Consider the following 25,842-nt stretch of genomic DNA (forward strand, 5'->3'; position numbering starts at 1 on the left):
GATTAATGGTACCTAAGCAGCCATTAGTCCCCAGTTGAAAATAAAGCAGTGGCCAATGTGTGAGAGTGGCAGGGTATATACTTTATTCACCCTGGGATTTTTTAAAGGCTGTATTAAAGTGTATCACTGGTCTGGCACATAGCAAGTTCACTTTATGATGAATTGGGAAAGGTACAAGAAAGGATAATTGTGCCGGAGTGCTGTCATGTGGAGAAAGAAAGAGTTGGGCCTCTTGGGGAATTGTAGAATAATGAGGAATTGTGCCCCAGTCGTACAACATGGCCATTGCTGCTTGGCTGTTTCCTAGCAGGGGTGGAATTTGTCAAGATAGCAAAGCCCTTGAAACTTGTGTTCAGTATTTTTCAGAGCAAAGTACTATACTCTTAAGTGGACCATCCTGCCAGCAGGCATGCCCTTGTCAATAAAGATAGGACTAAAAACACACACTGTTGAGTTTTCTCTTATCTAGCAAACCCTGAAACACCATGTGGACCTTTTTTTTAAAAAAAATGTTCCCTGTTAGGCAAACCTTTCAGAACAGTGTTTCAAGAGGAGGTTTCAGAAGGAACACATGGAAATATGAGGCAGTTAATTAAAATAAAAAGGATCACTCTTGCATATAACATTAAAAAAAATAAGGCATTGGGCAAACTTCCAACTGATTATTTATTACTTGAGATGCTGATCTTTTTTTTGGGGGGGGGGGCATAGGAAGAGTATAGCTGTTATGTTCATGTTCTGATTCAGTGGACATCATCACCATCTGTGTTCAGGAAACTAAAGACAAGGGTAAGCTAGAAACTGGGTTATAGCAGCAGTCCCTCAAATTAAACTAATAACAAGGAATGGTACCTGTTTGGTCACTCCTAAGGATCATTTACTCAAAGGTCTACAAGACTTTTCTTAAAAGCCTGATATATATTCAATGCATCCTTTCACTTCCCAATCCCTGTATACGGGGCTGGTTTGCACATCATGGTGTGCCGTGATTTATAGCTTCCTGTAAAAAAAACAACAACAGTGTGCTAGTGCTGCTCTGCTCTGCTAGGAGCAATAAGCCACAAGCCTTGGCTTAGCATTGAGTGTGAGAACCAGGGCTCAGTACCGTATTTTTCGCCCTATAGGACACACTTTTTCCCCTCCAAAAATGAAGGGGAAATCTGGGTACATCCTATGGGGCGAATGCAGGCTTTCGCTGAAGCTTGGAGAGCGAGAGGGGTCGGTGCGCACTGACCCCTCTCGCTCTCCAGGCTTCAGGAAGACATCTGCAGCCTAGGCAGCCCTGCGGGAGTTCCTGCAGGGCTGTCTAGGCTGCGGATAGCAGCCTGCTTCCCGGAGCGCCGGGCGCGCTAAAAGCAGAGCGCCCGGCGCTTCAGGAACACATCCGCAGCCTAGGCAGTTCCCCGCAGGGCTCCCCTAGGAGTTCCCCGCAGGGCTCCCCACGCTGCGGATAGCAGCCTGCCGCCCAGCGCCATAGGCGTCCTGAAGCAGAGTGCCCCTCGTGCCAGGCAGACATCCGCAGCGTGGGGAGCCCTGCAAGAGTTCCCCACAGGGCTCCCCTCGCTGCGGATAGCAGCCTGCCGCCTGGTGCGAGGGGCGCCCTGAAGCAGAGCGCCCCTCGCGCCGGGCAGACATCCGCAGTGTGGGGAGCCCTGCAGGAGTTCCCCGCAGGGCTCCCCACACTGCGGATAGCAGCCTGCCGCCCGGCGGGCAGGGCGCGCTGAAGCAGAGCACCCCGTGCACCGGGCAGACATCGGGCAGCCCCACAAGCTCGGGGGACAGCAGGGAGGCGGAGTGCCACCATCCCGCTGTTCCTCGACCTGGTTCGGTTTCCCCGACCTGGTTTTTTTTTTGGGCGGGGGGAAATAAAGGAAAAAAAAATTCCCTTTATTTCCCCCCAAAAAACTAGGTGCGTCCTATGGGACGGAGTGTCCTATGGGACAAAAAATGCGGTATATGTTTCTCTCCAATATTCCAATAAATGGAAGCCAAGGTTTGTTCTTGGCTTGCCGCTTGTTAGTTTGGGAGAAGCAAACCATGAGCACTGGTTCACATGTAATGCTAAGCCAGATAAGGACTCATTTTTCATCCTGGGAGATAATTGTGTATGGAAATGAGCAAAGGGCAACATAATTAATTTTTACTTTGCTTAGGTATATTGATTAGTTTGGTTAACCAATCTACTGAGCAGTCTCTTGTATATAAATCAGAGTAGCTCCAGGTGATCTAAATGAAGTCATTAACATTTTTTAAAAGGCACCTCTCACACCTACACTCCACAGTAGAACCAGATTTTTCCCGTATTTTTTTTTATTAAAGCTTTTCTATGATACAAAGTAAAAAGAAAGAAAGAACGGACTTATGATTCTTCATCTGTCAGTTACATAAAAATAATTATTCAAACATTCGTTCCACGGTAACATCCAGCTATTCCACTTTTCATAATCCAGTGTTGTCCCAATCTTTAAACCCAAATATTGTGTGTTCATCTTCCTTTTCACACAAAAAAGTCCAAAAGGGGCTCCTAATTAATGATACCGATAAAGGTCAGCAATAGTTTTCATGGTAGAACCAGACTGATGTATGAGTCACATAAGGCCTTGTTCTGTATACACACAGCAGGCATGGGAGCATTACCCCATTGTGCATGGACCCTTGTAACGTGAACCCATGGACTACGCATGTTAAGTGCCTAAGCAAGCAATTTCTGTGTGATCTGCACAACTTTCTATAATAGATAGATGGATCACACAAATGGGACCTACTCATCTAGGCATTTAAACACCTCATGTGCCTTAAACTCTTCAAAGAGCAAGGAAGTTTGCAATCCTAAACACACTCAGTGCAGTGGAACGTCTGAGTAGAAAACAAAGAGATGCTGCAGTACACATGAGGAGAGGCATAATGTGCACAGGAGCCAAGTATGTATCAGTCTTTATGCCTTGTAATGTAATGCTATGTGACAGTTGCAGGCATAGGCAAACTCTGGCCCTCCAGATGTTTGGGACTACAATTCCCTAGCTAACTGGACCAGTGGTCAGGGATGATGGGAATTGTAGTCCCAAACATCTGGAGGCCCGGAGTTTCCCTATGCCTGGTTTAAGGGGGGGGGGCAGAATGTCTCTTCTCTAAGTTTTCTTCGGCATGGTTCTGAATATAGTTTACAAACTGCTTGTCTCAATGGAATGAATGGTGGTTGTTCAGCAGCAGTCTCTTGTGCAGCAGCAGTTTGCACTTCTGATTTTTCCTGTGGTGCTTTCTAATAACACCAGGAAAGTTGCTGCTGTAGCATTCTCTTGTCTCTTCCAAGTGGCCCATCACTGGTACAGAAGGAATGCCTCCTAGACATTCTTCTCCCTCTCTCTTATCAAAGGGAGATATGGGATGAAGACTGCAGGGTGATTAAGGCGCCTCGGAGTGTGGGAGGGATAGTGTGGAAGTATAGTAAACAGTTCCCAAAATTCTTGTCCTTATAATTATTTTGGCTATGTGGCTATGTGTCAAAAGTTATCTGTTACTTGGCTATCTTAATACGCTTCTCACTAAACCAAGGCTGTTAATCTACATGGATTATTTTTACCCCTTCCTGTCTTCAGTAAAACTACAGCGAATTCAGTTTTCTACTCTTATAAAACTTTCTTTGACAAGTGGAAGCAATTTCCACTAAGGCAAAGACACTATTAGATGCAGCTCCTAGAGAGAATTTGCACTGAACACAGCAGAGCATTGTGCAAGCCAGGATGGCAGCTTTTCCAGCAGTGAAACCGAAAATCATGTGAAGATGTGCCTTTGTATAGTCAGCTAGTTTCTACATACACTTACATCTGGACAAATAAGAGGCATTATCAGAGTTCAGTGACACATTCCAACCAACCAAAAATACTTGAGGAGTACAAAGCAGGGCTATTGAGGGCTGTAGCTTATGGAGAAGGTAGTGGCTTGAGTAGCCTGAGAGCCTGACAGGCAGTGTGCAAATCCACATTTTGCTCTGGAGTGGGCAAGCCATTAGTTTTATTTTGTTACCAACCCATCAGGTATTTTCTACATTATTCTCTGAAGTCTCATGATCAAGTATTTCCATAAAATTCTAAACCTTGAGCTGTGTACAGCCAATCTAGTGTACACATTGGACTTCTCATGTTAATTCTGTGCTCCCTATGGTACCCACTGTTGCTAATCCTATGAGGGATATTTGAACTAATTTCTGCCGTGAGCTAAGAGGGGTAATAAATGGAAATTCAAACAATGTCTATCTAACTCAGCTTGACAAATTTACCTTTGCTTTGTTTTCAATAGATATCATTTGGCAGGTGGTAAATCTTCTGTACTATGTGCAAAGTTAAACAAGAAACACTGGTTGAAACTGAAATGGCCAGGTTGCAGACCTTTGAGTTTTGACAGGGAGGGCTGACTGGGTGAATTAAACATCCAGGAAGCATTGTGATATTAGCTAACCTGAGGCAACAAAGAAAAGAAAATATGGATGAATATTCTATGTTGAACTTTATGAACTTAACTTATTATCAAACTAGTTGTTATCTCATTTCCTGGTTTGGAAAATCACCCTTTTGCTCATTGTGATTTAACAACTTGAAATAAATCTTGCTACTGTGGTCTTCCAGAGTGTTCCACTTTTGGCATCTTTGGTGCCCTCAAGCTGTATGTTGCAAGCCAAGGGCTGGAATCTTTGCTTACTAATGGGAGAGCTACTTGTGAATAAGGTGGGAATACATTTTATCACTTTTCTTTCCCAGAAAGACCTCGTGGGATCAGCCCCGTGGCATGCCTTTCTCAGCTACTTTGTGCTGACATGCTTCCACTGTGGCATGTGGTTGGCTTCCCAAGTAGCTTCTGCTTAGCCTTGAATGGTGAAAGAAGGCATTAGAAGGAGTATATGTTGCAAACAGTTTTATGCCTGTCTGTAAAATGCATATTAGGCATATTAGGGCTAAAGTTAAAACTCAATTAAAATCTGTGGAGCTCCAGAGCTGACTGCCTGGCCTGCCGCCATCTTGACTAGAAGCCACCGGAAGCCAGAACTGATTGCAAAAACTTGGGTCAGTCATGCCAAGAGGAACTGCAAAGACTATTCCCCTCTCTTCCATTACAAGAAGTGCTTTTACATAATACACGAACACATATGGAAGACTCTGGAATCTAGACATTTGGTAGTAAGAAAAAAGGGGGTCCAGGTGTGGATAAGAGTTTGAACTGAGGTGGAGGAGGGATTTTAGATTCTAAACAATTGCCTCTGACAGCAAAGTGAGGTAGAATGCTGACATATATATATTAATATGTATACCAAAGCTTTTTTTTTTTTCAGTAGAAGACATCTCATGAATTCTGTGTGACAGGTATAATGAGGTGAATCCCTGAAATTCTATCAGTCTTCTTACCTCGACACTTAAGATCTATATTTTTATGATCCACCTCCAGTCTTGCAAATGTAATTTGTGTTAAACTTTTTAAAACAGTGCACTTTTAAATTTTTTAATCCACTCTTGGACCTTATGGTGAAGGGCAGCTAACTAATTCATTAAACAATAGCAGCAAAATTCAATAAATTTTCCATTTTAGTCATAGTTTTCCAAGAGGTTACAACTATTCAACAGATGAAATATATTTCTTTAACAGCTTTAGGTAGTTGGTTACATTGAAACCAATGCTTGATACTCTTCAAGTAGTGTTTAATATGTGAACAGTCCTCCCAATCTTCCAGGCTGCTTTTGTTATCAAAAATGTGTCGTAGACCTGCACAGTTTGGGTCATAAAAACTTGCATACCCAGCTACTATCTGACTTCATTGCCTATCCTGTCAGGTCTCAGTTTTCAAGTACATGTAACAAAAGCAATAGAACAGCATTAAAGCAAGCTTAGTATTTCTCTTGCATTTGCATTGTCACCATCGCATTAGTGTTCCTGCCACTGGTTATTAATTGTTGAGTTTGTTCTGAGAGTACGTACTGTTATCTGCACGGCTTTATTATGCTCCTAGCTTTATTCTTATCTCTTGTTATCTTTTGTGCAGTGGCTAAAGCAAGCAAACACCTATGCTCTTAAGAAGCAAAATTGCAAGCCCTTCTTGCAAAATCATTACAAAGCAGTGCTGTGTTCTTCACCTGAACCGACATAATTTAGGGCATTTAACCTCTGACCTGATACTGTGATAACCATACTCTGGGGGAGTGAGAAACCTATCCCTTTATGGTTGCCTGTAGAGAAAAGTGAGTTACGGAATTCACTCGGAATGTGCTTTAGGCATAAATAATACCTGCCCGGGTAACCCTAGATGAACATACAGGATTGGCGCAGATGCAGAATAAGTGTAGCCAGTATTGTCTCCATAATATCAGTGTACTGGAAGAAGCAAAGATCACCAGAGTTGAAGCAATGATTCTTCAACATCAGCTTCGTTGGACTGGTCATGTTGTGCGGATGCCTGATGATCGTCTTCCAAAGCAACTACTCTATTCCGAACTTAAAAATGGAAAGCATAATACCAGTGGTCAACAAAAGAGGCTTAAAGCCTGTCTCAAGGCAAATCTAAAAAAATGTAGTATAAACACTGACAACTGGGAAACACTGGCCTGCGAGCGCTCCAGTTGGAGAACAGCCTTTACCAAAGGTGTCATGGACTTTAAAGACACTCAAACTCAGGACACAAGGGAGAAACGTGCTAAGAGGAAGGCACACTTGGCAAATCCACACCGTGATCACCTCCTGTCCGGAAATCAATGTCCCCACTGTGGAAGGACATGTGGGTCCAGAATTGGCCTCCACAGTCACTTACGGACTCATTGTTAAAACCGTGTTTATGAAAGACAATCTTACTCGGCTATGAGTGATCGCCAAAGAAGAAGGAGAAGAAGAAGAATTGTCTCCATTGGCTGGCAGTGGTTCTCCAGGGTTTCGGGCAGGGAGATGACACAGCAAGCATGAGGCCTGAAATGCTTTTGCTTTTGCTTTACATTTACCAGCTAAAACTGGAAATCTCAACTAAGAGTTCATGGGTGCACCTTAAGGATTTAACAAATTGAATGTGACATAGGTTTTCTTTGTTTTGTTTTTCTACATTGGATGAAGTGGAGTATTATAAAAAGATAACATTGTACTGGGTATAAACTTTTGTATATCTTTGAATAAGTAACAGTGAAAATAGAAACAGTGGTACCTTGGTTCTTAAATGCCTTGGCACTCAAAACGACTTGGAACCCAAACACTGCAAATCTGGAAGTATTCCGGTTTGTGAACTTTTTTCGGAAGCTGAACATGCTCCGTTTTGAGTGTTACGCTTCCGTTTTGAGTGCCACACTTCCGTTTTGAGTGTTACACTGAGGTCTGTCTGATTTTGCTATTTATTTTTGGTTTTGTTCTTGTGGCTCTTTTTGTTTTGCTTTTGTGACTGTGCAATGCAGTTCACCTACTGATTGATTGTGTAACTGCAGTACATTGTTTATTTCTTTCAATTTATGGATTAATGGTCTGCTTAGTTAGTAAAATTCATGTTAAATTGCTGTTTTAGACGTTTTTAAAAGTCTGGAACGGATTAATTCATTTTGCATTACTTTCAGTGGGAAAGCACGCCTTGGTTTTGGAATGCTTTCGTTTTGGAACAGACTTCCAGAATGAGTTAAGTTCGAGAACCAAGGTACCACTGTACTTTACCAGAGGAGGTGGAGTCTAGTCCATAAAAGCATATGCCACACTAAATTTGTTATTATTTAAGGTGGCACCAGACTCTTTGTTGCTTTTGCTGCCAGAGATTAGCATAGCTAACCCTCTGGAAAGCTTCCAGGTTCAATTTCCACCCTGGTTTCTGTTATACCCAAAATGACATACTCTTGGGTAGCTAAGTGGTTAAACTCAGTGTCCCCATTGTGTCTTGACCAATGATACAAACAGAACATTTCTCCATAATCAGACCTTTGGCTGATTAACATTCTATGGCCTTTAAAATGTTTTTGTGGGAGGGGAGTTATTAGTTTGTTTTTGTGTTATGTATTTTGTGTTCTCATTTTGTATTTTTGCACGTTGTGAACTGCCTTGTGCTCTTTGGATGAAGTGTGGTATGCAAATTAAATAAATAATCTAGTTGCAACTAACTCAAGTACTATGGTTCTCAATGGGACTAACCTTGGCTAGACTGAAGCCAATAAGACTTGTCTGACAGCATCACAGTGTAAATAGACCATAAGGGCACAGTCATTATGCAGAACAACATCAGCTGGATATTCTTCCTTAGCACAACACAATATATGTTGGTAGAGTGCAGAGTACCTGGGAGCCAGGAGATTGCTTTATGTGTGTGGCCACTGATTTGTTAGGACAAGCTTTGCTAACTGCATACTTGAGAGCAATTTTAATATGTAAAGAAAAGAGATTTCCTCTCCCCCTCCACCCACAGTGCTATGAGCAAACAAGTACAAATGAAAGAACAAGGAGCCACGTTTTCTGAGATAGTACTGCTAGTGGTGGTCTTTCCTCAACCATAAAACTATGGAACATCAAAGAGGCATCCAGCAGCAGTGTCTAAATTGCAGGAAATTATATGTGCCTAATAACCAAGAATTAAATGCTCAGCCTGCTTTAAGTGCTAGTAATTTTACTCTGCTCTTTTTGTGCAAGCCAGCAGGGGTTTAGTATATGACAGGGGCTTGTACAATCGTTTTAGTCTTCTAACAGTTGCCCATGTTGGGGGGGGGGGTTTGAAACAATAGGATCACACCCCTCCCAGAGTCTGACACTTTCCTGTCTCCTTGATTTTACTGGAAGGGTAAAGCATGCACATAAATTTCTCTCACTTCAATAAAAGGGGTGCCAAATTGTGACTGGGATTTACATGGACATAAAAAACAAACAAAACTTGCTCTATGCCTGTATTCTGTCCTTGACAAACGCTTATGGATCTTGAATTTTCACTCTTGCCACAGTATATGTGACTCCATATAAGCCCTGAACTAGATTAGAATGTTGCTTTTTATTGGTGGCATTTGAACGCCATGATTCAGTTCATGATCAATATGTGCACATCAAGAAAAGAAGAATGACGTCCTGATTTCCAAAGGCTATTGTGAACATTTTGGTCCACAATAAACTTGCTGGCTGCTGTTTTCTTTTCTTTTTCTCTCTTTTTGCTTTTTGGTTGCCAATTGACAATTGCCTGCCACCACCTGGTGTGTAAATCAGGGGCACAGAATTCATCAGGTTACGCAGAGATCAAAGGGATCTATTGATTTATGGGCATAATGTAGATTTCCCTTTGTATACCCATATGGTAGTTTCATAGCAAAGGAATTCTTACTGATTTAATCTCTTTTGGGGGTTTGGATGTGGGGCTTTTATGACTTTCTTTCTAACATATTTTTCAAAGCAGTAGTAATTAAGATGGTTTGTCAGTAGCTCCATTATATACCCCTCCCAGTTTTCAAGAGTGAAAGCTATAACTCACCTGTAAAAATTTGCCTCAGGCTGACAGTTGGCAGAAAAGATTTTAGGAGCACAGGAGAATTTTGTGAATGATTATATACACTCTTTCAGCACAGCTGCTGTGCAGCTCTGTTGTGTCATCTTTTGTATAAAGCACACCCCAATTTTACCAGATGTGCAGCTTTGGGAGTCTTTACTCATGGTTGCAGACTGGGGTTTAAATTAGTAAAAGGATAGACTGGGCCCGGCTGGACCAAGACATTTTGGCACCTGAGGCTAACCACAAAATGGCACCTCTCTTTCCCTCCGGGGAAGGAGTGAGGATCTGCATCAGGAACAAGGGGGTGGGAAAATAAAGAGTTGCATTGGGATTTGCTGCTTCTGTAGATCCTGCCACCTGTGGCATTTCCCTGACCTTGCCTCATGGGTGGGCCAGCCCTGGCATAGACTTTAGAACAAACTAGCAAAACTAGAGACAAAACACTATTTGTAGAGTCTCATTATCTTAGCACAAATCCATGTATGTTATACTTCTGTCCTGCTGTTCAGTGGGATTAAATGTGCATAAATTTGCAGTCTTAAAAACATGTTAAGCATTCTTAGATGGTATTCAGCTAACTTCTCATGCTAGTGCAAGCGGATTCCCCCCTCTCCTCCCCCTTGTGTGGCTTTGCACCATCCCCACATCTGGAGAGTTGGGGGGGAACCCAGAAGAATGGATGGGGGGGGGGAGGGAGAACAGTCTGATTTGCAAAAAGAAATCTTTGCTATGGTGGAATGCTAACCTTAGCTTCAGTGCCCCTGTTTTTAAAAAGTATGCTTTAAAAAGGCCACATCGCACTTATGGGAGAAGCTGACTCATTTAATGAGATAATTCTTGTTTTACATTTTGCGTTCAACACACAGTGTCATGCCATATCAGATGTGATGTATAATATGTGCAAAAAATAAAATAAACCTGCACAGTCTTCTTATCTGACGCGGCACAATTTTGTACTCTGAAGCAAATCTGGACTTGTTGAAGTGTAATATAAACATCTGGGTAATTGGCAGCTAATATTGAAGTATTGTCTCAAATCAACATCATAGTGCTGAAGTAGTTTCATGGGATGCCTCAAAGCCCCAAGGAATTTAGTCCATTTTACTGTATAGAACAGGCTTCCTCAACCTTGGCCCTCCAGATGTTTTGAGACTACAATTCCCATCATCCCTGACCACTAGGCCTGCTAACTAGGGATCATGGGAGTTGTAGGCCAAAAACATCTAGAGGGCCGATGTTGAGGAAGCCTGGTATAGAACACCAAGGAAACCTTTACTCAGCAAAGACACTCAGCATCTCCTCAAGTTTAAGATTAGCAGGACTTGACACCACCATGATATATTGCCTGCCTAGCTTTATTTTCATATTGGCCACAGGACATAACAGAAATACAAAAACCTAATGATGACTGCAAAACTCATATCTTATATAAAGGGATGGAGTTCCGTTTTAATGCAAATTTGCATGTCCCAAAACAATGTGCAAACATGAAACATAGCTATTCTTCAAAATGTGCACTACTCTGAATTTTGCAGTGTGGCTCTCCAACCAAATAACATGTTCAGTGTGTGTATATTAGGGAAGCATGTGTATAGAAATGCAGTGGGGGAGGGAATGTTTGTTGCTGTTGTTATTTTCTGCTTATAGATGTTAGTTTATCCTTGTTGTGTCATTTACCTCTGTATACTCATTGCATTACTTATCTGCACTGGATATTAGTTACCTATATACAGCATATGAAAGGTAAATAAAAAGGGTTTTATTAAAAGAATAATAAGAAAAAACCAATGCCTATATTGCTGGAAATAGCATACCAAAACATATATATTACGGGAAAGTGCTTGAAAAAATATGCATATTAGGAGAAATGTGACCTAAAATCCTGATAAATTCTTGTGAGGATTTTCTAAAAATAAAAATAAAAATTTTCAGACTCTCGTGAAAATGTGGGGAACTGAACTTGAGACTGGAAAAATTAGAAACTGAAATTGCAAGATTTGCCCATTCCTACTCATATGTTATCAGGGTGGACAAGAGGTAGGTTAATCAAGATTGTTCCTGGTTATTCATCTATCTTACCTTTTCGTCACTAAGCATTACCTTGTTGAAACCGTCCTAATTTAAGGTTGCTTTTGCTGAAATCAGGGATCAGTTTTTCAAATACCAGTGCTGAATTACTGTGTGCAGAACCACATAGAGCTGGAATTTTAATTGTTTTGAGACACTGTAGTATCCCCACCTGCTTTTCTCTTCCTTTCCTTTTCATGCTCCTGATTTATATCTGAGTGAAAGGTATGCAGGTTGCGGGTAAAAACTCCAGGTACATTTTATTAACATGAGTGTGCAGCATACCACACTGGAGGGAACACCCACCTACACACACACACACACACACACACACACACACACACATTACCTTGAGGCATCTCTACTTTATTACCTTGTTTTCAGGCATGAAGTAAGTGAAGCATGTTGCCCTCTTTTTAGGAAGTTCTTGTTAACCTACTTCAGTTGATCTGTTGGTTTAGTTTAGTTTCCCTTTAATCAGATCAATCTTAATGAAGCCTCTGGAGACAGTAGGCTGAATGAGGACATACAGTGGAATTATGACAGAGCAAGAAAAATGAGTGCTTGTGGGGGTACTAGAGGGTGCAACACTGCATGTGAACTACCAAGGACAGGATTGTGCAGACAACCATTGCAGAAAATAGTGTGATGTTCAGATGACCTGCCCTTCATACACATCCCATAAAACTTTCTGCAAAATCCCACGTTCTCTAGTAGCCTCCTCTAACTCGAGGTCATGAAATATTGATGGACTACAACCTGCATCGTCCATGATCATTAGCTGTGGTGGCTTGGAATGACGGGGACCCAGTATATGGAGACCCAAGGTTGGGGAAAGGTTGGTCTGCAGGAAGCATTGATACACATGGGTTGATGCCTGGGTGTGAGTTGGTTTATTTGTAGTTGGATTGGATCAGTTTCAGAGGAAGTACACAATTTGCCTCACTTTTCTTGGAGCTAAACCCAAGCATCCCCCACTAGACAAGTGTCTTGCCCCTTCCCGTCTCCCAATTAGTCAACGTATGTGATTACTTGAAGGAAAGGCACTCTTCCCATACAAGTTGCAGTTTAATAATAAAATTAAACAAGCCTGCAGTCAAGTCCATCAAAGTTAATGGGACATGAATGGATGGGAATGCCAATGTGAAATACACTGTTGTTTCTTTTTCAGAAATCTTAACATGGTGGACAGTGCTTGCCTGCCCCAGAAATGTACTTTGCCTCACCCCTTCTTCAGCACATTTTCTGTCGCCACCACTGACACTCTTTCCCTGAACCCAAACCATCTGTATCTCCTTCCGTCTGCCTGCCCACCACAGTATATTAGATGAGGGAGGTGTAAAGTCCTGAGGTGGCAGAATGGCCTATATCGCTTCAAACTTCAGTCGGGGCAATACCAACGCTCCCCCACTTAAATCTCCTTACCGAGAGAGAGAGAGAGAAGGAGGTTGTATCTCAGCCTTCTGTCTTCAGTGCTAGGCCAGAGCCTCTTCTTCCATTGATCTGCTCCTTGGAAGGTGCAGGTAGGGGAGAAGACATTGCACTTAGCAAGGGAGAGGGGAGGGACTTCTCTGTCATTTCCTGCTTTTTTAAGCAGGTCACTGCCTTTTTACATAATCCTGTTGCTAGTCAAGAGATGCAGGATGCTGAACCCTGCTTTTTTAAGCAGGTCACTGCCTTTTTACATAATCCTGTTGCTAGTCAAGAGATGCAGGATGCTGAACCCCTCATTTTGGGAGCCCTTCTTAGCCCTTGGTCCCTGTTATTTCACAAAGCATCGTCGTCATCATTTATTAAATTTACATACTGCCCTTCATCAAGAGACCACAAGTTGCTTTACAATTGTAATCATGCTTTACAACACCATGTTAAGATTTACTCTTTCTTTACCATCGGTGTTGAACTGGTCTTCTGTTAGCAGAGAGCAGGAGAGCGTTCTGGTAAGGACACGTTCAATGGCTCTCCCAGTGGGAAAGTGTGCAGTCAGAAAGGGAACATTCAGACACATGCAGGGGAATGCTGCCTCTGTGGGTTTCAGTGCTGAAGTCCTGGGAGGTATAGTGAGCTCATTGCAAATGCTGCCCTGCAGTCCTTTACCAGCAGTCTGTGTTCCTTTGAGGCTGCGGATCAGACTGGACTTTCAGTTAAGCGTAAGTACAAACATGCCTAACCCAAACGAGGCTCTGCTGTAGTGCAGACAAGCGAGTGATACTTTAAAAAGAAGTGAACTTGAACTGCAGCTGTTTATACACATTCCCCCCTCCCCCTTTGAGTCACCAATGTCTGAAGAATGAGCTGTTAATGAAACGTCAGGGTTCAGTTCAATTCAGAGATGCATGGCATGTTGGTTATAGACAGGAAGATTGCCATATTTTATTGGACATAACCACAGTTGTCACATATGAGACGCCTCCCCCACAACCCTGAAGGATTGTTTTGTTGCAAAAGGAGAAACCAGAGGCAGTAAAAAAGGGAACAAGTTTGAAGAAAGAAAGGCAAGGGAGAGAGGACAGCAGTGAAATGAGAGAGAACAAAGACGCCTTTCTGAAGCACAGGTGTGCCACCTAAAATGGTAAAGAAAGCAGGGGAGAAGACTTGCATCCACTTGTTATCCGCACATAAAGTGGTTTTATCGTGCTTAGGAAAACAAAATCCCCTGTCAATCATTCAACCCTTCATTTAAATTTTATTCTGGTTTAATATGAACCCAAAATTCAAAATCTTGGTTCAAGTACTTTCATTCCCCCTTGCTCTCTCAGTCATACAGAAGATGTGTAATGTATGGGATCTAATTTGGCATATAGCAGGGATGGGAAATGTCCAGCCCATAGAGACAGCACCCCCATTTGACCACACCCACCGGCCCTACACCTGACGTCAGGTATGAGGAAGGAAAGATGTGGCTGTGACAAAGGGGCTTTGTAGGCACTGTCAACCAGCTGGTTGGCAGCAATTGCAAAGCCCTGTGTACAACACTTTGCCAGTGCTAACAATCAGCTGATTGGTGGGGCTTACACAACTGGGGTGGGTGAGATAAGGATGTAGGAAGGATGGAAAATTTGTGGCCCTCCAGATATTGTTGGATCCCCAACTCCCATCAACCTTGACCATTGTTCAGGCAACATCTAGAGGAACCCAAGTTCTCCACCCATGACATAAATGTTCTGATGCTGAAACAGTACGTGGAAACAAAACATACAGCGATAGAAAGGCTTGATTTTGGGTAATCTCAGTGTGCCGAAACTGTACATGGGTTCCACTTCTGTTCAGTTTATATTATTTATATTTAATGGAGCAGGACATCACCCGTAAAGTTTCGTGCCAGAATAAATAAATTAATCTCTAAGGTAGCACACTACTATTTATTTTCCCTTTTAAAGAAAAAAAAAAGGTGGGATATATATTGCATTAGGTAATGATAAAGAGATTGCACTTCATCAGAAACAAAAACCACACATTGAAATACTACATTCCAACACATTAACACCAGTTGCTTCTGTTTTATGCTCTTATCAGTCTTTTATAAGACTTAAACAAGACCGTAGTTTTTCACAGTTGGTGACTCCATTTAGGTTTTTAATTACAAGTAGCAGCTGAAATGGCTTGGATTGTTACAATTTTCAGTTGCAAAAAAACGATAGCTTCCAGGAACAACTGGTAAAAAACAAACCCTAAACAGTGCATTTGTTCAGTTCGCATTGTAGTAGCAGATACTTTCACAGGCTGCTGCACACCATTTGCCATGCAAAAACAATTTGATTAATGAAGTCGTGGATGGTGGGCAGAAATCTCTGGAAATATCCAGGCTGGTTCCCTTTGGGGTAGTGGCAGTGTAAATGTTTGAGATACAGAGGCTTTATTGACCGAAGGATTTATTAACTCGGCTGGCTTTTAATATGTAACCTGGGGTGGGCAGATTTAAATTAAGAACTCTGTGTGTAGAGGAAAAATAGCTATACATTCCGCATTTAGAGTATTTAGGTTGGAGGGCAGAAAATTTCTGATAAAAATAGACAATTCCAAAATTGAGTAATTACAACATCACCTGGGTGTACACACGGGGGGGGGGGGTTAAATCATTGAGCTCTCCAGATTTCTGTGCCTAGCTTTTGTTTTATTTTTAAAAATGAAGAAGAGAAAGAATATTACATCCAAAGTTTGGTCAAATTTAGGCAATTCCCTTTCAGAGGGGTTCTCAAACTGTGGCTGCAACAGGCAGAAAAATCAGTTAGTGGTCCCACCAGGTTCTCAGCATTTTTCAAATGGCCTGAGGAGAGTTTTGAGAATCACTTCTCTGATGGTAAACCCAGACAGTCAAGCATTAGTGAGTCTGGAGACTAAATGGGCTCACTCAAAAATAAGTCAGTGGTTTCCACATACTCGGAGGACACCCTAAGTGTGTTGATGTATGCAAGTTTGTAAATCAACAGAAAAAATATATACAGTGGTACCTCGGGTTAAGTACTTAACTTGTTCCGGAGGTCCGTTCTCAACCTGAAACTGTTCTTAACCTGAAGCACCACTTTAGCTAATGGGGCCTCCTGCTGCTGCTGCGCCACCGGAGCACAATTTCTGTTCTCATTCTGAAGCAAAGTTCTTAACCTGAAGCACTATTTCTGGGTTAGCGGAGTCTGTAACCTGAAGCATCTGTAACCTGAAGCGTATGCAACCGGAGGTACTACTGTATGAAGAAACTCTAAGCAACCAAGCAAGGACCCATGGGATTCCAGGATATACAAAATGTTAAGACATTAGTCTGAGAAGGAGGGAAGAAGATAACAAGATGGAGGCAGAGAAGAGAGAATAGGCTTGTTCAGGCCAGTGACACCTTATAGTAAGCATCCTAAATGAGGGATTGGGATTTCAGGAAAACATGCCATGAGTTAGTTAGTTAGTTAGTTAGTTAGTTAGTTAGTTTGTTTGTTTTTAAACTGTACAGGGATTTTTCAGAGTGGAGAAAATCTATGCTGGCTGGGGCTGTTGAGAATTACTCCAAATTCTCAGCAGGTAGCAGGTAGGCGAAGGCTGGTCTTAGCTTGCATTGTTTGTTTTCCTCAAAGTGGCTCATACTGAAGCAACAAGGTCTAGAGTGAAATGTTTGTTTGGTGGTGCAGGTGCAGTTTTGTGTTTTAAGGTGAGTGTTGGCTGTCAGAAGCTCTGTGTCATGCCTTGCTCCCATAAAAGCTGGTTGCTTTTCTGCGACAGATAAGCCTTGCATTGAAGGGTACCAGTGCCCCACCCTCACAGAGCAAACATTAAGTGAGCTATTCAGAAATAAAGCTTTGTCTATATTACCACTTAATTCAGCTCCAGCACACTTGCACCACTGGTGGTGGAAGCTGAGTATGCATGACGCTAGCCACAATCCATAGGAAACCAGTTCAGGCAGTCATTGCGCATGTGCAGATTACAGCGCATGTGCAGATTACATCTTCAGTGAACTGGGGTTTGGTGCACTGAAACAAATAAGGTAATGGGCATTGGTGATGTGACTGAAAATGTAGCAGAGGAAAACCACTTTGCTGGGCTCCAAGCTTCTAATGTGTACATACCCTATATTATGGCCCAAGATTCTTTGGCTAGTTTGGTGTTTGAAGAGTAAAGAACAAGATACTTAAAGAGAGAACAGAAACAATAGTTTCAAGGACTGGGAGAAACAAAATTCTCTGTGTTGCAACACTGTGTACGGTCAAAGCTATGCAAAGCTTTAGAATACAGTGGACCCTCTAGTTACGTACCGCTCTGGATACGTAACCTTTGGATTACGAACGCAGCAAACCCGGAAGTGTATACTTCTGAATTTTGCTGCGTGCCTCTGCCTACGAACTTTTCGGATTGCGGACGGACCCCCGGAATGAATTTAATTCGTATCCGGAGAGTCCACTGTACAATCATACCTCGGTCTAAGAACAGTCCTGCTAACGAATGATTCTGGCAATGCACTCTGCAAAACTGGAAGTAGGTGTCCCGGCTAGTGAGCTTTGCCCTGGAAGATGAACGGAAGACAAACCAGCACTGACAATGGGAAGCCTCACTGGGGAAAGCGTGCCTCAGTTTAAGAACGCTTTCAGTGTAAGAATGGACTTCTGGAACGAATTAAGTTCGTAAACGGAGGTACCACTGTATTTCAAGGGTGAGTCTACTCCTGTTACCACTCTTCAGTTGTGCATCAGGGATAAATAGTTCTCAACTCAAATGGAAATAAAGCAAAAATAATGCATGGTTCTAAGCAGACAAGATCGAAGATAATATTTTTAAAGAACGGTGTGTGCCTCCTTCTACTGGTCGGCAGCAAACATAGGAACCAACTCCTAGGGGCAATGGGGGCTTGGCCCCCACAATAAAATATTTGAGGGGGCTGAGCCCCCACAAAGTTGTTGGGCAGTCCTCTTAAAGTGGTGTGTGCGCACTGCATCATATGATCGACTATGCGTGGCAGGGCTTACCTTGGGCCCCCACAATATTTTTTTCAAGTTGGCACCCCTGGCAGCAAGGAAAATCAGCATCCTTGGGGGGGGGGTGGAAAGCACTTTCTACTTAGTATTGGTGGCTGGAATTATTCTAGAGCTATAACATAATAACTTTGCTAACAAATTGGACTTGTTTTTGTGTGACAGTATATTCTCTGGGCATGTTTGCACATCACAGTAAGTCAGCATTGCTTCCATGGGGCAGGATTCAACTAATACGTCCTGTCAGCAGAAGCCCCGTGCAATGACTTTTTCTTGTGCAATGGGGCTTTCCCCCATCTCCTCCCCCTGTGCCCACCGACATTGGCTTGGGGGTAGATCAGAAGAACCCATGGAAAAGCACATGGTGGTGGGGAGAAGAGGAGGCATCATTCTGTGTGGCAAGCCAAAATGCTTGCACTGATAGAATGATTAGTGCAACATTAAATTCCTCTCATGATTTATCAGGAATAAGCAGATATATTCTACTGTGCTCTTCCCTTGTCATGCACAGGGAAAGGCAAAGCAAGAAACCACAGTCTGAGATTTTCAGACCCAAGTTCATTGTTTGCTTCCTCTTAAGTAGCCAGGAATCTTTAGTCAACAAACCATGCTTTTATGGCTAGTAATTCTGGTTTGCCAGGGAGCAACAGCACACAATCCATGACATCCCAAGAAGCCAAGTTTAGTATCAATTTCCTGATTTGTTTCTCTCACGTGCACCAGGGAAGGAGGAGCTCAGCAGGAGCAATTAACCAGCACGCAGCTAGTTTCCAATAAACCGTGGTATGTTAGAAACCCTGAAATATGGACATGGCCTGGTGTGTTGGGATGTTTGTATGGGTATTGTTTCATTCATTTGGTGACCAGATGGAGATAAACATGTCATACACAAGACTGTGTGTGTCCTAGGAAGAATTGGGGATTAATTTGGCCTGCTAAACATGGAACATTCTTCTGGAAATAATCTATGATAAACTGTAATACCCAGTCACCTTCACATGTTTGCAATGGCCACTGGTTTTTAGCCAATGAAACTTGACTTGACTTGTGCACGTTGAGTGAGAGAAGAAGCACAGGCTGGTTCCCAGCACCCTAACTGGTTACAGTTCAGATCCCAGTGTCCAAAAAAGGGTTTGGAAACTCTGCAGATCTCATCTTATCTTATGCCATCTAGTGGTGATTCTGAATAGCAGTCGTATGCAGTCCACTAATATCTGACATGTCCATGTTGTGTTTGTGCAATATTCAGAAGTGCCAACAATGTTCCTGCCTGGCAACATTAACCGTGTGCATGCTTGTAAGCTTTGACACATGTGCATTCTGTTGTAAATCGTGTCATTCATGGCAAAAATGCTTTGTGATATTGATGATACATTTTGTGGAAGGACTGTAGTTCAACTTCCAGCATTTCCAGGGAGAGATGGACAAGAGTCTTGTCTGAAACTCAGGACAGCCTCTGTCAGACAGTGTTACTGAGTTCAATATACCAGTGGCCTGACCCACAGCTTTCTATGTCCCATATTCATCTTTTCACCAAACCTTTGGATTAAATCCATCCTCGGTTTGAAGGTATGACTGCACTTATTAAGTTATTTTGTCCTTTATATAACCAATATCAAATCCCCCCTCCCATTTTGGTAAATGAGTCTTTGTGACTTGGAAAAGTTCTTTAATGTTTATCCATGAAGACATTTTCTTTAAATGTGACCTTTAGTGGGAGAAATCACACTGAATGTCTTTTCATTTCTCATTAGCATCTGCAGATCTGCGTGTGGAATTCTGATACCTTCAACCTGAGCATTGATACTTGCTGATTTGATGGCATTGTGCAAGATGAGAGATGCAAAATAGGCAAGTAGGCAATTCTATTGGAGCAACTACTTTTTGAATATGCATGCTACCTGTTAAAGATAGATAAGCATTAATTAAGAAATTTAAAATGCATGCAGTAATGACGATGTGTGAACTTGTTTTGCATTCAGCAGAAAATGGACAGCCTAGAAATCATAATGTTGTATTCTCAGACCAGAGTCCTGAAAACCCTCTTTAAAAAATAAACCAGAGGCCTGTATGCTTCTGCAGTTCAGATTGCCAGTGGCCACTGCAACCTGCACTCATCTTTCTTTCTAAAAAGCTTAATTTTATCCATTCAAGCTTGTTAATGGATGTTTTTTTCTTCACCTCCTCTGCTCTATCACAACCGCTGCACTTATGAGTGGCCTTTTGCTGTAATATGTAGCAGTGCTGTGATGTACATTACAACCAGGCCAGCAGAAGGCAGTGCCAGCTTAGCTTTGTGGAGCTGATGTCACCTTTAATTCATGTATGCCCCCTAGGCCATTGCTGGGACTAAAAGTGCTGGCAGAGGTGGATGTGAGTAACGTATTGTACTGAGTGTGCCAGACATAAAATCAGTTCTCAGGCTTTTTTTTGGTAATGATACATTCTTTCTCCCCTTCTTCCTCTCAGTTATAAGAACCTTATGCTTTGATGTGCAACAAACAGCATGCCGTTCCTCTATCAAATGTTGGCTGCAGCTTTTGTTCAGCTCTTCATAGTCTCCAATAGTTGGATTCTAGCCAAGAACATCAACTTCCATAATGTGAGACTTCCAGTAGACCGTAAGTAGCCACTTACAGTTCTGTTACAGTTTTGTTGGCTATGCCAGTGCATATGTTTTCAACTCTTTGGGCATTTTCTATTTGAAATGCCTTGTATCATCATCATCATCATCATGAATTCACAATGCATTTCTAATAGACCTAAAAGCTAAACATCAACTTGATTGTCTCTGGTAGTTGTTAATTTTTTTGGTTGAACCCTTGATTAAAGCACACCTGCATGTTCCTCTTTTTAGTACTTTTGTTACATCTTTCTCATACTGTTGTTTAGGACGCATCCTGCTGAGATTTTGCATCTGTAATTGAACATAACGGTTTTCCATGTGTTGCCTTGCTCTTTGGATGTTGTATCACAAGAAACCAGGGGCTGGATGGGCACCTCGTTTAAAGTCTGTCTGTGCCACTGTATTGTAGTTAGTGCTAATCTGTTTTATTTAACCTGGTACAGTGGGTACCCCACAATGGGCTGTGCTGCCACCGAGGGCTCTTGAGATGAAGAATAAAATCAAGAAAGCATCCAAAAGACAAAATCCACTTTGAGTATCTTGGTTGAGTGTGAGAGACAGGATATAAATGATTAATGGTTGCATGCAGAGAAAACTGAGCAAAACTCCACTCATGCAATGGGGCTTTCCTAGCTCCTCCCCGCATGGCAGCCCCCTGCACACACCTGCAACCCACTCTTAAATCAATAAGCCCATAGTGAGTATACTTAGGATTGTGATGCAATTCAACAAGGCTCATTGCTGTTTGGTTCCCCTCTCTCCAGAACCTAACTGGGGAAGAACTGAATTTGGGGTTATGACATTTGGACATTTGGGATTCTGAAACTATTTACTTCTTTTCATTTCTTTAATTTTTTTTTAATTTCAAAGCTACTCCATTTCCAAGCAGCTTCAAGTGTTTTACATGTGACAATGTGGTTGACAATTACAACTGTAACAGATGGGCTGAAGACAAATGGTGTCCTCAGAGTAAGTACATGGGGAACAGTAAGGTATTTAATGCTTTTTGTTCTGGCTTTTCCATCTGACCACACCATATTTTAGATATTGAAGTGGCTAAGAAGGTATTTAACACTATTGGCTTTAGAGTACGCTGCTATACTTGCCATGCTTCTTATTTGTCACAGAGCCAATCACATGTATATCTGACTTTGGTGTCCTTCATACGGCTTATCAGTAACTTCATTTTATGTTGTTGCTGTAAGGCTCTTTCCCATAGCACTGTTTCCATTCCCAGCCTGTCATCCACTGCACAGAAAGCACCCACAAGACCAAACCCACCAATAGGATGCCAAGACTTTAACATGTCACAAATCAGCATTTCCTCTGTAATATATGAAGGGCACCTTTGGAACATGTTATTGGAAAACAAAATTGTGACTTGGTAGTGGAAAGGTGGTGTTCACTCCTTGAGTTTTTTTCTAGGTAACACCCACACTCCCAATCTCTATGTGTGCTGCAGATTGCATTTAGATGCAAGCAGTGCTATCTTGCCTTTTGTGTGGGAAAATGTGCTGGTCAAAGGAATGGGTGCAGGGTAGGTTGTGGTAGTACCCTGGTCACCTTCTCCAGTACTTGGGAAAACCTGCACCCAGTGGAATGCAGGAGCATATGTTAATATGTAGGGATTTCCCATCTAAGGAAGAACAGGACCAGAAAGTGTATGCCCTAATTTCAGAGCCAATAGAACAAACTTTTAAAATATTCTGAAGCAAGGAGAGATGTGTCTGTGGTCAAACCAGGTGATGCAGGGCAGTGGGGGCAGAAAAAGAATGCCTTATTTATGAAAAACTCCAGACATCTTGAGTTCTGGGCAGAAAGTCCAGTCTCTGTTTTGAATCTCACTGCATCAACTCTATTACTGATTTTCTGTTCTTCCTTTCGGTTGCTTAGACACAGAGTACTGCTTGACAGTCCATCACTTCACCAGTCATGGAAGGAGCACCTCTGTCACTAAAAAATGTGCTACCAGAGAAGAGTGCCGTTTTGTTGGATGTCGCCACCACAGGGAAACTAGTCACACTGTGAGCATTGCCTTTTTGTGTACAGGAAAGTACTTTAGAACATGGTGCCCTCTCTGTCCTCCACGCCCAAGGCATAAATTAGGCAATCATTACACTCAGAAGACAACAGTAATCCCCATCCCAAGTATAGTTGTTGCCTGCATTGGTGATGATGGTGATGATGTACAGTGGTACCTCTGGATGCAAACGGGATCCGTTCTGGAGCCCCGTTCGCATCCTGAAGCGAACGCGACCTGCATCTGCATGTGCATGGGTCGCGATTTGCCGCTTCCGCACATGCGTGTGATGTCATTTTGAGTGCCTGCGCATGCGCGAGTGGCAAAACCCGGAAGTAACACTCTCCGTTACTTCCGGGTCGCTGCGGAGCGCAACCCAAAAGGCTTAACCTGAAGCGACTTCAACCCGAGGTATGACTGTATTAAATTTCTATACCGCCCTTCATCCAAGGATCACAGGGCAGTTTACAATATAAAAACACAAAAACACACAACATAGTAACAAACAAAAACAGTACCCCCCCCCCCAGTTTAAAAGGCCATAGTGTATATTATTAATTATTAAATTTATTTTAGTCACTCTCCAGGAGCAGCTTATTATGCACATATTAGCGTTCCAGAAGAAGCTGATTACATTGCACAGAACATACAAATAATTATTGCTTGGTTTGTGTTTGTTTATATAGGTTGCAGAACATCAGTCAACTTTACCTAGAATTTTGATTTTTAAAATTTATTTTTAAAGGACACAATCCTGTCCAAGAGGCTGGAAAAAGCAAGGTTTCCTTGGCCCTTGTGTTCTTGCTGATAGCCGAGGTCCCAGACTGTCAGACATCTGTGATCAGGCTGCTAAGGGAATATCTGTATGTGGGTTAATACATTTTGACCTAGATATTGCAAGCATGTAGTAGACAAAATGATGCGTGTTTATATGTAGATGAATCACTGACTCAGGTCTTCACTGTTGGGAATTGGTGTGGCCTGTTGACAGAAGTGTCATGCTTGGACATTGGCCGAAGTATCAGCTCAGTTACAGAACTCATTGGGTGCTTTTGGCATCTCATTCAGGCTGAATCTCAGTCTCACAACCATAAAATGGGGACAATGGGCATTATACTCACAGAGCTGATGTAGAGGAGAAAAACCATGATAATTATGAAGCAGTGGGAAGTCAGAACATTCAACAATGCTGGCCACAGATGAAGGATGTTTCCTTTGCACTCACATGGTTTACCATTCTGTTGCTGACAATGGGAATCTGCAAGTGTACATTTTAGGTTGCACATCACATCTCAAGTGCATTACACAAATTATTAACCTTCCATTTAAAAGCACACATTTAGCAGGGATTCAGCCCTTTATTATGCATTTAACAGTTACATAAAAATGTCAAGTTTCCGTTAATTAATTATGGTAAAGAAACTGCTGCCATATGAGGTTGTGACATTTAGGTTGCTTCCACTGTAATTAGCTCTTTTCTCAGGAATTACTGTCGTTCGTTCACTCATTTCTTAGAGAGGATCCAGACAATGCCATTGCCAAATTGTTATATCCCAGGAGTCCCCATCCCTCCCTGCCGGGCTTGATTTGTGGCATTTGTTTTCTATTTCTTGCTGTACAACACAAATGCAATGTAGACAGGCAAAGCATTGCTGAGGATTACAACTTTTACTTCTGTAGAAACATTGCAGCTGCTGTTTCTCCGCTTTCAGTTCAGTTGATGGATAATAATGAACTGCCACTTAGCTCCTGTTCTATTCAAGAGCAGTGGGTTCCTTTCTGCCTCCTTGACACAGAGGTACAGTACATTTGGATAACATAGTGCCATATTACTGCTCTGGAACTTCCTTTCCAGTTAAGTGTAAGGAATTTGGTGTGGAAGCAACTTTAATTGTTATCAAATGAATGATTTAAGAAACTTTTAATTTTAAATATGTGCCTTCCAATAAATCAGGAAACAGATCACTTGCTTATTTATAATGCAGGTACTTGTGAAACAAAACACCAACCCACAGATGCCAGGTGCCGCCATAAAAGAGACATCCCTCTGCCATGGTGTATTGATGGAATGCCTTTTCTTAAGTTGAGCCTACTATAGCAAAACAAAAAATGCTCCTTCAGAATGTTTATTTTTCTTCCCTTGCAACTTTTTGCCGATTTAATTCATTGATTAATTAAATTAAAAAATCATATGTTGTCTTTTAAAACTTACAGGAATGCATCTCTTGCTGTGAAGGGATGATCTGCAATGTAGACATACCAACAAATCATACTAATGCAGTATTTGCAGTTGTCCATGCTCGGAGGACGTCGGGCAGCAGCAGACAGGCTGTTAGTATCCTGTTGCTGGTTTCAGTCACCGCCATTTTTGTTTTGTGACGTGACTCTTTCTGTCAAGCAGACTTAATTTGTCACTTGGAGGTATATGAAGATCGTCTCTCAGATGGTGACCAGTGCTACTTTTCTAGGAAAAGGGGTGCCAGAACTCACTTTGAATGCCTCCCTCGTCCTCTTAGAAGGGCAATGGCACCCACATGAGATGGTAACAAAGAAGAAGAGTCCTCTGACATCTACTAAACAAAGAAAAGATATAGGATGGTGCTGTGTTCTGTTGTTTTTGAAGAGTGCTGCTTTTACGGTGAAGACACCAGCAGATGCTTGTTCAAAGTATTAAAAAGACCAAACACGATGACCAAATGTTGTATTGGCTAGTTACTGGAATTCTAGTCAGTGGAAGAGTTTCTGGTTGATAGGAGAATTTGTACATTTTGCATATTATCTTAATAAGGAATTGTTCTTTTTTTCCTCTGATATGGAGGTTAAGCATTGAACCCTCATGTCTATTTCCCCCCCTAATATCGTTTTTAAGCATAAATAGTCAATTTGATGAAGATGAGTCTTTAAAACGGATGAAACAGTGTGGCATCTGCTAAAACATCCTATTTATTGGGACATCAAGCCATACCACAGCAATAAAATGTGAATTACATGGTTTTACTCTTGCTACATCAGTTCTTCAATAATAAACTATGGAAAATTCATGGAGGAATCTATGTAATTACAGATAGGGTGGCTGTGGGTTAAACCACAGAGCCTAGAGCTTGCTGATCAGAAGGTTGGAGGTTCAAATCCCCGCGACGGGGTGAGCTCCCATTGCTCGGTCCCAACTCCTGCCAACCTAGCAGTTTGAAAGCACCTCAAAGTGCAAGTA

At 42.1% G+C, this 25,842-nt stretch overlaps 1 protein-coding gene across 5 annotated transcripts in view; it reads left to right on the forward strand.

Moving 5' to 3' along the window:
* The window catches only part of LYPD6B (LY6/PLAUR domain containing 6B), a 62,415-nt gene that overhangs the window by 35,303 nt on the left and 1,270 nt on the right, over positions 1 to 25,842 (forward strand). For 3 of the 5 annotated variants that reach the window (XM_079995043.1, XM_079995042.1, XM_079995044.1), the window contains 5 exons: positions 19,740 to 19,840; positions 20,455 to 20,606; positions 21,482 to 21,580; positions 22,505 to 22,635; positions 24,846 to 25,706. In XM_079995043.1, coding sequence (XP_079851169.1) covers positions 20,492 to 20,606; positions 21,482 to 21,580; positions 22,505 to 22,635; positions 24,846 to 25,010 — 510 coding nt within the window. In that variant the 5' untranslated portion in view covers positions 19,740 to 19,840; positions 20,455 to 20,491 and the 3' untranslated portion in view covers positions 25,011 to 25,706. The remainder of the gene's footprint in view (positions 1 to 19,739; positions 19,841 to 20,454; positions 20,607 to 21,481; positions 21,581 to 22,504; positions 22,636 to 24,845; positions 25,707 to 25,842) is intronic. The other 2 variants (XM_079995045.1, XM_079995046.1) reach the window with 1 other exon arrangement.

The sequence above is a fragment of the Podarcis cretensis genome, assembly GCF_951804945.1.
Source record: "Podarcis cretensis genome assembly, chromosome: 1".
In the NCBI taxonomy this organism is placed as follows: Eukaryota; Metazoa; Chordata; class Lepidosauria; order Squamata; family Lacertidae; genus Podarcis; species Podarcis cretensis.